Source organism: Oncorhynchus masou, chromosome 5 (assembly GCF_036934945.1).
Source record: "Oncorhynchus masou masou isolate Uvic2021 chromosome 5, UVic_Omas_1.1, whole genome shotgun sequence".
Lineage (NCBI taxonomy): Eukaryota > Metazoa > Chordata > Actinopteri > Salmoniformes > Salmonidae > Oncorhynchus > Oncorhynchus masou.
This window is the reverse complement of record NC_088216.1, coordinates 86,732,815-86,750,103: the sequence shown is the minus strand read 5'-3', so window position 1 is coordinate 86,750,103 and position 17,289 is coordinate 86,732,815. Positions and strand designations below refer to the sequence as shown.

General features: G+C 45.8%; 2 protein-coding genes across 2 annotated transcripts in view; both read right to left on the bottom strand.

Moving 5' to 3' along the window:
- The window catches only part of LOC135530244 (dedicator of cytokinesis protein 3-like), a 277,860-nt gene that overhangs the window by 23,414 nt on the left and 237,157 nt on the right, over positions 1 to 17,289 (bottom strand).
- The window catches only part of LOC135525586 (dedicator of cytokinesis protein 3-like), a 24,576-nt gene continuing 8,290 nt past the window's right edge, over positions 1,004 to 17,289 (bottom strand). Inside the window, exons 3-12 of the mRNA XM_064953298.1 lie at positions 15,240 to 15,325; positions 14,760 to 14,786; positions 14,488 to 14,583; positions 2,304 to 2,364; positions 1,979 to 2,128; positions 1,699 to 1,770; positions 1,531 to 1,602; positions 1,363 to 1,434; positions 1,139 to 1,210; positions 1,004 to 1,042 (exon numbers count right to left, since the gene is read on the bottom strand). Coding sequence (XP_064809370.1) covers positions 1,004 to 1,042; positions 1,139 to 1,210; positions 1,363 to 1,434; positions 1,531 to 1,602; positions 1,699 to 1,770; positions 1,979 to 2,128; positions 2,304 to 2,364; positions 14,488 to 14,583; positions 14,760 to 14,786; positions 15,240 to 15,325 — 747 coding nt within the window. The remainder of the gene's footprint in view (positions 1,043 to 1,138; positions 1,211 to 1,362; positions 1,435 to 1,530; positions 1,603 to 1,698; positions 1,771 to 1,978; positions 2,129 to 2,303; positions 2,365 to 14,487; positions 14,584 to 14,759; positions 14,787 to 15,239; positions 15,326 to 17,289) is intronic.

Sequence of the window (17,289 nt, the reverse complement as noted above, 5' to 3'; positions counted from 1 at the left end):
CAAATTCCATGATGTTGTAGGCGGTTTTTATGAACATTGAATTCTCTGGCAACAGCTCTGGTGGACATTCCTGCAGTCAGCATGCCAATTGCACACAATGTATATTCGACTCTTTCTTCTTTTCGACTGTGTTCTTGACTTGTTTATTGTTTACTCCATGTGTAACTCTGTGTTGTTGTCTGTTCACACTGCTATGCTTTATCTTGGCCAGGTCGCAGTTGTAAATGAGAACTTGTTCTCAACTAGCCTACCTGGTTAAATAAAGGTGAAATAAAATAAAATAAAAATTCCTCCAAAACATGAGACATTTACGGCATTGTGTTGTTTGACAAAACTGCACATTTTAGAGTGCCCTTTTACCCCCAGCACAAGGTGCACAAACAGGGACGTAAAACAAATCTCTGGGATATTTTATTTCAGCTCAGGAAACACGGGACCTGTTACATGTTACATTTTATATTTTTGTTCAGTGTGAATAACAAAAACAAAACAAAATTATTCAAGTATAAATCCACCACATTTTTGATAGATTGACATAGATTTTCAGTTTTTTTTTAAACCAAAAGTACTGAAGATTTCGGTAACTTTCGTTAATTACAGGTAGCTTAGCAACCCTAGCGAGTACACTCTTCCCTTTTGTGACTGAATAGGTTTGTGTGTGAGTATCATACCTGTGTAGTTGTCAGCCTGGAGGTGCATGTCACACAGCTGGTGGATGTTGTATTACCTGTGTAGTTCTCAGCCTGGAGGTGCATGTCACACAGCTGGTGGATGTTGTATTACCTGTGTAGTTCTCAGCCTGGAGGTGCATGCAACACAGCTTGTGGATGTTGTATTACCTGTGTAGTTGTCAGCCTGGAGGTGCATGTCACACAGCTGGTGGATGTTGTATTACCTGTGTAGTTCTCAGCCTGGAGGTGCATGCAACACAGCTTGTGGATGTTGTATTACCTGTGTAGTTCTCTGCCTGGAGGTGCATGTCACACAGCTGGTGGATGTTGTATTACCTGTGTAGTTCTACCTGCTTGTGGATGTTGTCAGCCTGGAGGTGCATGTCACACAGCTGGTGGATGTTGTATTACCTGTGTAGTTCTCAGCCTGGAGGTGCATGCAACACAGCTTGTGGATGTTGTATTACCTGTGTAGTTCTCTGCCTGGAGGTGCATGTCACACAGCTGGTGGATGTTGTATTACCTGTGTAGTTCTCAACCTGGAGGTGCATGCAACACAGCTTGTGGATGTTGTATTACCTGTGTAGTTCTCTGCCTGGAGGTGCATGTCACACAGCTGGTGGATGTTGTATTACCTGTGTAGTTCTCAGCCTGGAGGTGCATGCCACACAGCTTGTGGATGTTGTATTACCTGTGTAGTTCTCAGCCTGGAGGTGCATGTCACACAGCTGGTGGATGTTGTATTACCTGTGTAGTTCTCAGCCTGGAGGTGCATGCAACACAGCTTGTGGATGTTGTATTACCTGTGTAGTTCTCAACCTGGAGGTGCATGCAACACAGCTTGTGGATGTTGTATTACCTGTGTAGTTCTCAGCCTGGAGGTGCATGTCACACAGCTTGTGGACGTTGTATTACCTGTGTAGTTCTCAGCCTGGAGGTGCATGCAACACAGCTTGTGGATGTTGTATTACCTGTGTAGTTCTCAGCCTGGAGGTCCATGTCACACAGCTGGTGGATGTTGTATTACCTCTGTAGTTCTCAGCCTGGAGGTGCAGGTCACACAGCTGGTGGATGTTGTATTACCTGTGTAGTTCTCAGCCTGGAGGTGCATGCAACACAGCTTGTGGATGTTGTATTACCTGTGTAGTTCTCAGCCTGGAGGTGCATGTCACACAGCTGGTGGATGTTGTATTACCTGTGTAGTTCTCAGTCTGGAGGTGCATGTCACACAGCTGGTGGATGTTGTATTACCTGTGTAGTTCTCAGTCTGGAGGTGCATGTCACACAGCTGGTGGATGTTGTATTACCTGTGTAGTTCTCAGCCTGGAGGTGCATGTCACACAGCTGGTGGACGTTGTATTACCTGTGTAGTTCTCAGCCTGGAGGTGCATGTCACACAGCTTGTGGATATAGCGGATGTACATCTCCTCCTTGTTGATCTCTGACTTGTAGAAGTTCTAGGGAACAAACAGACACAATATATTAAAAACAAGACAAACCCTTTACACCACTATCTCAGGATGGCAGTGTGACAGGTTGTGGGCTGTTTTACCAACAGGTTGACAGTACAGTCAGAGTCTATAGTATCTTACCAACAGGTTGACAGTACAGACAGAGTCTATAGTATCTTACCAACAGGTTGACAGTACAGCCAATCTTCTTGTTCTCTGTCTCGTCTCCTTTCATGCAGTCTCTAAACAGAGAGAGGAACCGGTCCAGTTATTGGTGAATAGTAATGAATAGTTATGCATCTTATTACATTTTACATTTTTAGTAATTTAGCAGACGCTCTTATCCAGAGCGACTTACGGTTACACAACAAGTGGAGACCTATCTCGTCTGGAGACCTATCTATCTCGCCTGGAGAACTATCCATCTCATCTGGAGACCTATCTATCTCGCCTGGAGAACTATCTATCTCGCCTGGAGACCTATCTATCTCGTCTGGAGACCTATCTATCTCGTCTGGAGACCTATCTATCTCGTCTGGAGACCTATCTATCTCGTCTGGAGACCTATCTATCTCGTCTGGAGACCTATCTATCTCGCCTGGAGACCTATCTATCTAGTCTGGAGACCTATCTATCTCGTCTGGAGACCTATCTATCTCGCCTGGAGACCTATCTCGCCTGGAGACCTATCTCGCCTGGAGACGTATCTATCTCGTCTGGAGACCTATCTTGCCTGGAGACCCATCTATCTCGTCTGGAGACTTATCTATCTCGTCTGGAGACTTATCTCGTCTGGAGACCCATCTATCTCGTCTGGAGAACTATTTATCTCGTCTGGAGATCTATCTATCTCGTCTGGAGACTGTCAGGACCCGGTTACGAACCTGGGTCTCCGGAGTGAGAAACAGTCACTTAACCAACTGAGCCACGAATAGTCAGCAGAACCCAGAAGATGAGGCAGACACAGCAGTACTTAAGATGGTGTATTTAATAAAGTAAAAAGGAGAAGTCCTTCAATACAAAATGGCAAATCCAAAAGGTGGTAGGTATGGCACAAAAAAGCCTCAAGAGATACTCAAAAACCAAAAACAGAATTCCACAAGAGCATCCACCGGAATCGACAAGAATACACAGAACACTAGGGCTGGGTGCTAACATACAAACACAGAGCACAGAACTGAGGGAAACTACGGGTTTAAATACAATCAGGGGAAAAACGAGGCACAGGTGCAAATAATAATGGGGAACAAGGGAAAAAACATAAGGTCAAAAAGCACAATGGGGGCATCTAGTGACCAAAACCCAGAACAACCCTGGCCAAATCCTGACAGAGACCTATCTATCTAGTCTGGAGAACTATCTATCTCGTCTGGAGAACTATCTATCTCGTCTGGAGACCTATCTATCTCGTCTGGAGAACTATCTATCTCGTCTGGAGACCTATCTATCTCGCCTGGAGACCTATCTATCTCGTCTGGAGACCTATCTATCTCGTCTGGAGACCTATCTATCTCGTCTGGAGACATATCTAGTCTGGAGACCTATCTATCTCGTCTGGAGACCTATCTATCTCGTCTGGAGACTTATCTATCTCGTCTGGAGACTTATCTCGTCTGGAGACCCATCTATCTCGTCTGGAAAACTATCTTGCCTGGAGACCTATCTATCTCGTCTGGAGACCTATCTATCTCGTCTGCAGACCTATCTATCTCGCCTGGAGAACAATCTATCTCGCCTGGAGACCTATCTATCTCGCCTGGAGACCTATCTATCTCGTCTGGAGACCTATCTATCTCATGTGGAGACCTATCTATCTCGTCCGGAGACCTATCTATCTCGCCTGGAGACCTATCTATCTCGTCTGGAGACCTATCTATCTCGTCTGGAGACCTATCTATCTCGTCTGGAGACATATCTATCTCGTCTGGAGACCTATCTATCTCGTCTGGAGACCTATCTATCTCGTCTGGAGACCTATCTATCTCGTCTGGAGACTTATCTATCTCGTCTGGAGACCTATCTCGTCTGGAGACCTATCTATCTCGTCTGGAGACTTATCTCATCTGGAGACCTATCTATCTTGTCTGGAGACATATCTAGTCTGGAGACCTATCTATCTCGTCTGGAGACCTATCTATCTCGTCTGGAGACGTATCTATCTCGCCTGGAGACCTATCTATCTCGTCTGGAGACCTATCTATCTCGTCTGGAGACCTATCTATCTCGTCTGGAGACCTATCTATCTCGTCTGGAGACGTATCTAGTCTGGAGACCTATCTATCTCGTCTGGAGACCTATCTATCTCGCCTGAAGACCTATCTATCTCGCCTGGAGACCAATCTATCTCGCCTGGAGACCTATCTATCTCACCTGGAGACCTATCTATCTCGCCTGGAGACCTATCTATCTCGTCTGGAGACCTATCTATCTCGTCTGGAGACCTATCTATCTCGTCTGGAGACCTATCTATCTCGTCTGGAGACCTATCTAGTCTGGAGACCTATCTATCTCGTCTGGAGACCTATCTCGCCTGGAGACCCATCTATCTCGTCTGGAGACCTATCTATCTCACCTGGAGACCTATCTATCTCGTCTGGAGACCCATCTATCTCGTCTGGAGATTTATCTATCTCGTCTGGAGACTTATCTCGTCTAGAGACCCATCTATCTCGTCTGGAGAACTATCTAGCCTGGAGACCTATCTATCTCGTCTGGAGGCCTATCTAGTCTGGAGACCAATCTATCTCGTCTGGAGACCTATCTATCTCGCCTGGAGACCTATCTATCTCGTCTGGAGACCTATCTATCTCGTCTGGAGACATATCTAGTCTGGAGACCTATCTATCTCGTCTGGAGACCTATCTATCTCGTCTGGAGACTTATCTATCTCGTCTGGAGACTTATCTCGTCTGGAGACCCATCTATCTCGTCTGGAAAACTATCTTGCCTGGAGACCTATCTATCTCGTCTGGAGACCTATCTATCTCGTCTGCAGACCTATCTATCTCGCCTGGAGAACAATCTATCTCGCCTGGAGACCTATCTATCTCGCCTGGAGACCTATCTATCTCGCCTGGAGACCTATCTATCTCGTCTGGAGAACTATCTATCTCGTCTGGAGACCTATCTATCTCGCCTGGAGACCTATCTATCTCGTCTGGAGACCTATCTATCTCGTCTGGAGACCTATCTATCTCGTCTGGAGACATATCTAGTCTGGAGACCTATCTATCTCGTCTGGAGACCTATCTATCTCGTCTGGAGACTTATCTATCTCGTCTGGAGACTTATCTCGTCTGGAGACCCATCTATCTCGTCTGGAAAACTATCTTGCCTGGAGACCTATCTATCTCGTCTGGAGACCTATCTATCTCGTCTGCAGACCTATCTATCTCGCCTGGAGAACAATCTATCTCGCCTGGAGACCTATCTATCTCGCCTGGAGACCTATCTATCTCGTCTGGAGACCTATCTATCTCATGTGGAGACCTATCTATCTCGTCCGGAGACCTATCTATCTCGCCTGGAGACCTATCTATCTCGTCTGGAGACCTATCTATCTCGTCTGGAGACCTATCTATCTCGTCTGGAGACATATCTATCTCGTCTGGAGACCTATCTATCTCGTCTGGAGACCTATCTATCTCGTCTGGAGACCTATCTATCTCGTCTGGAGACTTATCTATCTCGTCTGGAGACCTATCTCGTCTGGAGACCTATCTATCTCGTCTGGAGACTTATCTCATCTGGAGACCTATCTATCTTGTCTGGAGACATATCTAGTCTGGAGACCTATCTATCTCGTCTGGAGACCTATCTATCTCGTCTGGAGACGTATCTATCTCGCCTGGAGACCTATCTATCTCGTCTGGAGACCTATCTATCTCGTCTGGAGACCTATCTATCTCGTCTGGAGACCTATCTATCTCGTCTGGAGACGTATCTAGTCTGGAGACCTATCTATCTCGTCTGGAGACCTATCTATCTCGCCTGAAGACCTATCTATCTCGCCTGGAGACCAATCTATCTCGCCTGGAGACCTATCTATCTCACCTGGAGACCTATCTATCTCGCCTGGAGACCTATCTATCTCGTCTGGAGACCTATCTATCTCGTCTGGAGACCTATCTATCTCGTCTGGAGACCTATCTATCTCGTCTGGAGACCTATCTAGTCTGGAGACCTATCTATCTCGTCTGGAGACCTATCTCGCCTGGAGACCCATCTATCTCGTCTGGAGACCTATCTATCTCACCTGGAGACCTATCTATCTCGTCTGGAGACCCATCTATCTCGTCTGGAGATTTATCTATCTCGTCTGGAGACTTATCTCGTCTAGAGACCCATCTATCTCGTCTGGAGAACTATCTAGCCTGGAGACCTATCTATCTCGTCTGGAGGCCTATCTAGTCTGGAGACCAATCTATCTCGTCTGGAGACCTATCTATCTCGCCTGGAGACCTATCTATCTCGTCTGGAGACCTATCTATCTCGTCTGGAGACATATCTAGTCTGGAGACCTATCTATCTCGTCTGGAGACCTATCTATCTCGTCTGGAGACTTATCTATCTCGTCTGGAGACTTATCTCGTCTGGAGACCCATCTATCTCGTCTGGAAAACTATCTTGCCTGGAGACCTATCTATCTCGTCTGGAGACCTATCTATCTCGTCTGCAGACCTATCTATCTCGCCTGGAGAACAATCTATCTCGCCTGGAGACCTATCTATCTCGCCTGGAGACCTATCTATCTCGTCTGGAGACCTATCTATCTCATGTGGAGACCTATCTATCTCGTCCGGAGACCTATCTATCTCGCCTGGAGACCTATCTATCTCGTCTGGAGACCTATCTATCTCGTCTGGAGACCTATCTATCTCGTCTGGAGACATATCTATCTCGTCTGGAGACCTATCTATCTCGTCTGGAGACCTATCTATCTCGTCTGGAGACCTATCTATCTCGTCTGGAGACTTATCTATCTCGTCTGGAGACCTATCTCGTCTGGAGACCTATCTATCTCGTCTGGAGACTTATCTCATCTGGAGACCTATCTATCTTGTCTGGAGACATATCTAGTCTGGAGACCTATCTATCTCGTCTGGAGACCTATCTATCTCGTCTGGAGACGTATCTATCTCGCCTGGAGACCTATCTATCTCGTCTGGAGACCTATCTATCTCGTCTGGAGACATATCTATCTCGTCTGGAGACCTATCTATCTCGTCTGGAGACGTATCTAGTCTGGAGACCTATCTATCTCGTCTGGAGACCTATCTATCTCGCCTGAAGACCTATCTATCTCGCCTGGAGACCAATCTATCTCGCCTGGAGACCTATCTATCTCACCTGGAGACCTATCTATCTCGCCTGGAGACCTATCTATCTCGTCTGGAGACCTATCTATCTCGTCTGGAGACCTATCTATCTCGTCTGGAGACCTATCTATCTCGTCTGGAGACCTATCTAGTCTGGAGACCTATCTATCTCGTCTGGAGACCTATCTCGCCTGGAGACCCATCTATCTCGTCTGGAGACCTATCTATCTCACCTGGAGACCTATCTATCTCGTCTGGAGACCCATCTATCTCGTCTGGAGATTTATCTATCTCGTCTGGAGACTTATCTCGTCTAGAGACCCATCTATCTCGTCTGGAGAACTATCTAGCCTGGAGACCTATCTATCTCGTCTGGAGGCCTATCTAGTCTGGAGACCAATCTATCTCGTCTGGAGACCTATCTATCTCGCCTGGAGACCTATCTATCTCGTCTGGAGACCTATCTATCTCGTCTGGAGACATATCTAGTCTGGAGACCTATCTATCTCGTCTGGAGACCTATCTATCTCGTCTGGAGACTTATCTATCTCGTCTGGAGACTTATCTCGTCTGGAGACCCATCTATCTCGTCTGGAAAACTATCTTGCCTGGAGACCTATCTATCTCGTCTGGAGACCTATCTATCTCGTCTGCAGACCTATCTATCTCGCCTGGAGAACAATCTATCTCGACTGGAGACCTATCTATCTCGCCTGGAGACCTATCTATCTCGTCTGGAGACCTATCTATCTCATGTGGAGACCTATCTATCTCGTCCGGAGACCTATCTATCTCGCCTGGAGACCTATCTATCTCGTCTGGAGACCTATCTATCTCGTCTGGAGACCTATCTATCTCGTCTGGAGACATATCTATCTCGTCTGGAGACCTATCTATCTCGTCTGGAGACCTATCTATCTCGTCTGGAGACCTATCTATCTCGTCTGGAGACTTATCTATCTCGTCTGGAGACCTATCTCGTCTGGAGACCTATCTATCTCGTCTGGAGACTTATCTCATCTGGAGACCTATCTATCTTGTCTGGAGACATATCTAGTCTGGAGACCTATCTATCTCGTCTGGAGACCTATCTATCTCGTCTGGAGACGTATCTATCTCGCCTGGAGACCTATCTATCTCGTCTGGAGACCTATCTATCTCGTCTGGAGACCTATCTATCTCGTCTGGAGACGTATCTAGTCTGGAGACCTATCTATCTCGTCTGGAGACCTATCTATCTCGCCTGAAGACCTATCTATCTCGCCTGGAGACCAATCTATCTCGCCTGGAGATCTATCTATCTCACCTGGAGACCTATCTATCTCGCCTGGAGACCTATCTATCTCGTCTGGAGACCTATCTATCTCGTCTGGAGACCTATCTATCTCGTCTGGAGACCTATCTATCTCGTCTGGAGACCTATCTAGTCTGGAGACCTATCTATCTCGTCTGGAGACCTATCTCGCCTGGAGACCCATCTATCTCGTCTGGAGACCTATCTATCTCACCTGGAGACCTATCTATCTCGTCTGGAGACCCATCTATCTCGTCTGGAGATTTATCTATCTCGTCTGGAGACTTATCTCGTCTAGAGACCCATCTATCTCGTCTGGAGAACTATCTAGCCTGGAGACCTATCTATCTCGTCTGGAGGCCTATCTAGTCTGGAGACCAATCTATCTCGCCTGGAGACCTATCTATCTCGCCTGGAGACCTATCTATCTCGTCTGGAGACCTATCTATCTCGTCTGGAGACCTATCTATCTCGTCTGGAGACCTATCTATCTCGTCTGGAGACATATCTAGTCTGGAGACCTATCTATCTCGTCTGGAGACCTATCTATCTCGTCTGGAGACTTATCTATCTCGTCTGGAGACCTATCTCGTCTGGAGACCTATCTATCTCGTCTGGAGACTTATCTCATCTGGAGACCTATCTATCTTGTCTGGAGACATATCTAGTCTGGAGACCTATCTATCTCGTCTGGAGACCTATCTATCTCGTCTGGAGACGTATCTATCTCGCCTGGAGACCTATCTATCTCGTCTGGAGACCTATCTATCTCGTCTGGAGACCTATCTATCTCGTCTGGAGACATATCTAGTCTGGAGACCTATCTATCTGGCCTGGAGACCAATCTATCTGGCCTGGAGACCAATCTATCTCGCCTGGAGACCAATCTATCTCGCCTGGAGACCTATCTATCTCGTCTGGAGACCTATCTATCTCGTCTGGAGACCTATCTATCTCGTCTGGAGACCTATCTATCTCGTCTGGAGACCTATCTATCTCGTCTGGAGACCTATCTAGTCTGGAGACCTATCTATCTCGTCTGGAGACCTATCTCGCCTGGAGACCCATCTATCTCGTCTGGAGACCTATCTATCTCGCCTGGAGACCTATCTATCTCGTCTGGAGACCCATCTATCTCGTCTGGAGATTTATCTATCTCGTCTGGAGACTTATCTCGTCTAGAGACCCATCTATCTCGTCTGGAGAACTGTCTAGCCTGGAGACCTATCTATCTCGTCTGGAGGCCTATCTAGTCTGGAGACCAATCTATCTCGTCTGGAGACCTATCTATCTCGTCTGGAGACCTATCTATCTCGTCTGGAGACGTATCTATCTCGCCTGGAGACCTATCTATCTCGTCTGGAGACCTATCTATCTCGTCTGGAGACCTATCTATCTCGTCTGGAGACATATCTAGTCTGGAGAACAATCTATCTCGTCTGGAGACCTATCTATCTCGCCTGAAGACCTATCTATCTCGCCTGGAGACCAATCTATCTCGCCTGGAGACCTATCTATCTCGCCTGGAGACCTATCTATCTCGCCTGGAGACCTATCTATCTCGTCTGGAGACCTATCTATCTCGTCTGGAGACCTATCTATCTCGTCTGGAGACCTATCTATCTCGTCTGGAGACCTATCTAGTCTGGAGACCTATCTATCTCGTCTGGAGACCTATCTCGCCTGGAGACCCATCTATCTCGTCTGGAGACCTATCTATCTCGCCTGGAGACCTATCTATCTCGTCTGGAGACCCATCTATCTCGTCTGGAGATTTATCTATCTCGTCTGGAGACTTATCTCGTCTAGAGATCCATCTATCTCGTCTGGAGAACTATCTCACCTGGAGACCTATCTATCTCGCCTGGAGACCTATCTATCTCGTCTGGAGACCTATCTATCTCGTCTGGAGACCTATCTATCTCGTCTGGAGACCTATCTAGTCTGGAGACCTATCTATCTCGTCTGGAGACCTATCTCGCCTGGAGACCCATCTATCTCGTCTGGAGACCTATCTATCTCACCTGGAGACCTATCTATCTCGTCTGGAGACCCATCTATCTCGTCTGGAGATTTATCTATCTCGTCTGGAGACTTATCTCGTCTAGAGACCCATCTATCTCGTCTGGAGAACTATCTAGCCTGGAGACCTATCTATCTCGTCTGGAGGCCTATCTAGTCTGGAGACCAATCTATCTCGTCTGGAGACCTATCTATCTCGCCTGGAGACCTATCTATCTCGTCTGGAGACCTATCTATCTCGTCTGGAGACCTATCTATCTCGTCTGGAGACCTATCTATCTCGTCTGGAGACATATCTAGTCTGGAGACCTATCTATCTCGTCTGGAGACCTATCTATCTCGTCTGGAGACTTATCTATCTCGTCTGGAGACCTATCTCGTCTGGAGACCTATCTATCTCGTCTGGAGACTTATCTCATCTGGAGACCTATCTATCTTGTCTGGAGACATATCTAGTCTGGAGACCTATCTATCTCGTCTGGAGACCTATCTATCTCGTCTGGAGACGTATCTATCTCGCCTGGAGACCTATCTATCTCGTCTGGAGACCTATCTATCTCGTCTGGAGACCTATCTATCTCGTCTGGAGACATATCTAGTCTGGAGACCTATCTATCTGGCCTGGAGACCAATCTATCTCGCCTGGAGACCAATCTATCTCACCTGGAGACCTATCTATCTCGCCTGGAGACCTATCTATCTCGTCTGGAGACCTATCTATCTCGTCTGGAGACCTATATATCTCGTCTGGAGACCTATCTATCTCGTCTGGAGACCTATCTATCTCGTCTGGAGACCTATCTAGTCTGGAGACCTATCTATCTCGTCTGGAGACCTATCTCGCCTGGAGACCCATCTATCTCGTCTGGAGACCTATCTATCTCGCCTGGAGACCTATCTATCTCGTCTGGAGACCCATCTATCTCGTCTGGAGATTTATCTATCTCGTCTGGAGACTTATCTCGTCTAGAGACCCATCTATCTCGTCTGGAGAACTATCTAGCCTGGAGACCTATCTATCTCGTCTGGAGGCCTATCTAGTCTGGAGACCAATCTATCTCGTCTGGAGACCTATCTATCTCGTCTGGAGACCTATCTATCTCGTCTGGAGACGTATCTATCTCGCCTGGAGACCTATCTATCTCGTCTGGAGACCTATCTATCTCGTCTGGAGACCTATCTATCTCGTCTGGAGACATATCTAGTCTGGAGAACAATCTATCTCGTCTGGAGACCTATCTATCTCGCCTGAAGACCTATCTATCTCGCCTGGAGACCAATCTATCTCGCCTGGAGACCTATCTATCTCACCTGGAGACCTATCTATCTCGCCTGGAGACCTATCTATCTCGTCTGGAGACCTATCTATCTCGTCTGGAGACCTATCTATCTCGTCTGGAGACCTATCTATCTCGTCTGGAGACCTATCTAGTCTGGAGACCTATCTATCTCGTCTGGAGACCTATCTCGCCTGGAGACCCATCTATCTCGTCTGGAGACCTATCTATCTCGCCTGGAGACCTATCTATCTCGTCTGGAGACCCATCTATCTCGTCTGGAGATTTATCTATCTCGTCTGGAGACTTATCTCGTCTAGAGATCCATCTATCTCGTCTGGAGAACTATCTAGCCTGGAGACCTATCTATCTCGTCTGGAGGCCTATCTAGTCTGGAGACCAATCTATCTCGTCTGGAGACCTATCTATCTCGTCTAGAGACCTATCTATGGAGACCTATCTATCTCGTCTGGAGACCTATCTATCTCGTCTGGGTTAGACTACTGCAATGCTCTACTTTCCGGCTACCCGGATAAAGCACTAAATAAACTTCAGTTAGTGCTAAATACGGCTGCTAGAATCCTGACTAGAACCAAAAAATTTGATCATATTACTCCAGTGCTAGCCTCCCTACACTGGCTTCCTGTCAAAGCAAGGGCTGATTTCAAGGTTTTACTGCTAACCTACAAAGCATTGCATGGGCTTGCTCCTACCTATCTCTCTGATTTGGTCCTGCCGTACATACCTACACGTACGCTACGGTCACAAGACGCAGGCCTCCTAATTGTCCCTAGAATTTCTAAGCAAACAGCTGGAGGCAGGGCTTTCTCCCATAGAGCTCCATTTTTATGGAACGGTCTGCCTACCCATGTCAGAGACGCAAACTCGGTCTCAACCTTTAAGTCTTTACTGAAGACTCATCTCTTCAGTGGGTCATATGATTGAGTGTAGTCTGGCCCAGGAGTGGGAAGGTGAACGGAAAGGCTCTGGAGCAACGAACCACCCTTGCTGTCTCTGCCTGGCCGGTTCCCCTCTTTCCACTGGGATTCTCTGCCTCTAACCCTATTACAGGGGCTGAGTCACTGGCTTGCTGGGGCTCTCTCATGCCGTCCCTGGAGGGTGCGTCACCTGAGTGGGTTGATTCACTGATGTGGTCATCCTGTCTGGGTTGGCGCCCCCCCTTGGGTTGTGCCGTGGCGGAGATCTTTGCGGGCTATACTCAGCTTTGTCTCAGGATGGTAAGTTGGTGGTTGAAGATATCCCTCCAGTGGTGTGGGGGCTGTGCTTTGGCAAAGTGGGTGGGGTTATATCCTTCCTGTTTGGCCCTGTCCGGGGGTGTCCTCGGGTGGGGCCACAGTGTCTCCTGACCCCTCCTGTCTCAGCCTCCAGTATTTATGCTGCAGTAGTTCATGTGTCGGGGGCTGGGGTCAGTTTGTTATATCTGGAGTACTTCTCCTGTCCAATTCGGTGTCCTGTGTGAATCTAAGTGTGCGTTCTCTAATTCTCTCCTTCTCTCTCTCGGAGGACCTGAGCCCTAGGACCATGCCCCAGGACTACCTGACATGATGACTCCTTGCTGTCCCCAGTCCACCTGGCCGTGCTGCTGCTCCAGTTTCAACTGACCTGAGCCCTAGGACCATGCCCCAGGACTACTTGACATGATGACTCCTTGCTGTCCCCAGTCCACCTGGCCGTGCTGCTGCTCCAGTTTCAACTGTTCTGCCTTATTATTATTCGACCATGCTGGTCATTTATGAACATTTGAACATCTTGGCCATGTTCTGTTATAATCTCTACCCGGCACAGCCAGAAGAGGACTGGCCACCCCACATAGCCTGGTTCCTCTCTAGGTTTCTTCCTAGGTTTTGGCTTTTCTAGGGAGTTTTTCCTAGCCACCGTGCTTCTACACCTGCATTGCTTGCTGTTTGGGGTTTTAGGCTGGGTTTCTGTACAGCACTTTGAGATATCAGCTGATGTACGAAGGGCTATATAAATAAATTTGATTTGATTTGATTTGGAGACCTATCTATCTCGTGTGGAGACCTATCTATCTCGTCTGGAGACTTATCTCGTCTGGAGGCCTATCTATCTAGTCTGGAGACCTATCTATCTAGTCTGGAGACCCAACTATCTCGTCTGGAGGCCTATCTAGTCTGGAGACCAATCTATCTCGTCTGGAGACCTATCTAGTCTGGAGACCTATCTATCTCATCTGGAGACCTATCTATCTAGTCTGGAGACCTATCTCGTCTGGAGACCTATCTATCTAGTCTGGAGACCTATCTAGCCTGGAGACCTATCTAGCCTGGAGACCTATCTAGTCTGGAGACCTATCTATCTAGTCTGGAGACCTATCTCGTCTGGAGACCTATCTATCTAGTCTGGAGACCTATCTAGCCTGGAGACCTATCTAGTCTGGAGACCTATCTAGTCTGGAGACCTATCTCGTCTCACCTGTAGTCCAGCAGACGTTCCATCAACCGTGTGACAGAGGTGACGAAGGAGATCCCCGTCTCCCTCCACGTCTCTTGCTCAATCTTCTCCAGCAGACTGGAGACAAAGACACACACAAACGCCTTATCAATCAATACCACCAAGGGCCTAGGTTTTGAGTGATCGCTGTGAGTACATCATTCGACAGGACGTAGAGAGGAGTTAGTGGCAGTAGGCCGTCAGAGCTGTGTTATCTTACCTGGGGTAAGGCCCAAAGAGCTGTGTTATCTTACCTGGGGTAAGGGCCAAAGAGCTGGGTTCTAATCCCACACGCAGCAGAAAGAGGAGCCAAGCAAATGCAATGTTATGAACGTAGGAGGTAAAGACATGTTGATCATTGCAGGTAGAAACCAACAGGTTAGATCCAACACACAGCGTTATCAAGGTAGCAGGTAGAAACCAACAGGTTAGATCCAACACACAGCGTTATCAAGGTAGCGGGTAGAAACCAACAGGTTAGATCCAACACACAGCGTTATCAAGGTAGCAGGTAGAAACCAACAGGTTGTGTGTTGGGTGTGTGTGCGCTGGTGTTTTGATGTGTGCGCGCTGGGGTTGGTGCGTGTGTGTGTTGGTGTGTGTATGTATGTGTGTGTGTGTGTGTGTGTGTGTGTAGTGTGTGTGTGTGTGTGTAGTGTGTGTTGGTGTGTGTGTATGTGTGTGTGTGTGTGTGTGTGTGTAGTGTGTGTGTGTGTAGATATTCCTCTACTTACAGCAGGCTGAAAAGTTCTCGGTAGTTCTCGTCTCCTTTCCCCTCAGACACCAGGCTGTCCAGCTTGTCTATCAGCTCTGCCTCCACCTACACAGAACAGTGTGAATAAGCCACTGTTTCCTCTACCGTTATAACACAGGGTGGAGCGAGAGAGAAGGCAAACTTTAAATCTCACTCTCTAACGGACGTCAAACCTGGTAAAAAACATTTATTCCCGTCAATATGCCATGAACGCTCTGTGACGTCCACGACTGCATGAAGAGCGCATTGTAATTTTTGAAAATATTGTACGTGAAAGAAATGGATGTAATATGGGTGAAAGAGGGCCCCCCTTTACCTACTGTAATATACATGTAGTTAGATCAAACCTACTGTAATATACATGCAGTTAGATCAAATATACTGTATATACATGTAGTTAGAAGAAACCTACTGTAATATACATGTAGTTAGATCAAACCTACTGTAATATACATGCAGTTAGATCAAATATACTGTATATACATGTAGTTAGAAGAAACCTACTGTATATACATGTAGTTAGATCAAACCTACTTTATATACATGTAGTTAGACCAAACCTACTGTATATACATGTAGTTAGATCAAACCTACTGTAATATACATGTAGTTAGATCAAACCTACTGTAATATACATGTAGTTAGATCAGACCTACTGTAATATACATGTAGTTAGATCAGACCTACTGTAATATACATGTAGTTAGATCAAACTTACTGTAATATCTATGTAGTTAGATCAAACCTACTGTATATACATGTAGTTAGCTCAAACCTACTGTATATACATGTAGTTAGATCAGACCTACTGTATATACATGTAGTTAGATCAAACCTACTGTAATATACATGTAGTTAGATCAAACCTACTGTAAAATACATTTAGTTAGATCAGACCTACTGTAATATACATGTAGTTAGATCAAACCTACTGTATATACATGTAGTTAGATCATACCTACTGTAATATACATGTAGTTAGATCAAACCTACTGTAATATACATGCAGTTAGATCAAATATACTGTATATACATGTGGTTAGAAGAAACCTACTGTATATACATGTAGTTAGATCAAACCTACTTTATATATATGTAGTTAGACCAAACCTACTGTATATACATGTAGTTAGAACAAACCTACTGTAATATACATGTAGTTAGATCAAACCTACTGTAATATACATGTAGTTAGATCAAACCTACTGTATATACGTACATGTAGTTCGATCAAACCTACTGTAATACACATGTAGTTAGATCAAACCTATTGTAATATACATGTAGTTAGATGAAACCTACTGTATATACATACATGTAGTTAGATCAGACCTACTGTATATACATGTAGTTAGATCAAACCTACTGTAATATACATTTAGTTAGATCAGACCTACTGTAATATACATGTAGTTAGATCAAAGATACTGTATATACATGTAGTTAGATCAGACCTACTGCAATATACATGTAGTTAGATCATACCTACTGTAATATAAATGTAGTTAGATCAAACCTACTGTAATATACATGCAGTTAGATCAAATCTACTGTATATACATGTAGTTAGAAGAAACCTACTGTATATACATGTAGTTAGATCAAACCTACTGTAATATACATGTAGTTAGACCAAACATACTGTATATACATGTAGTTAGAACAAACCTACTGTAATATACATGTAGTTAGATCAAACCAACTGTATATACATGTAGTTAGATAAAACCTACTGTAATACACATGTACTTAGATCAAACCTACTGTATATACATGTAGTTAGATCAAACCTACTGTATATACGTGCAGTTAGATCAAACCTACTGTATATGCATGTAGTTAGATCAAACCTACTGTATATACATGCAGTTAGATAAAACCTACTGTATATACGTACATGTAGTTAGATCAAACCTACTGTAATACACATGTAGTTAGATCAAACCTACTGTAATATACATGTAGTTAGATCAAACATACTGTATATGCATGTAGTTAGATCAGACCTACTGTATATACATGTAGTTAGA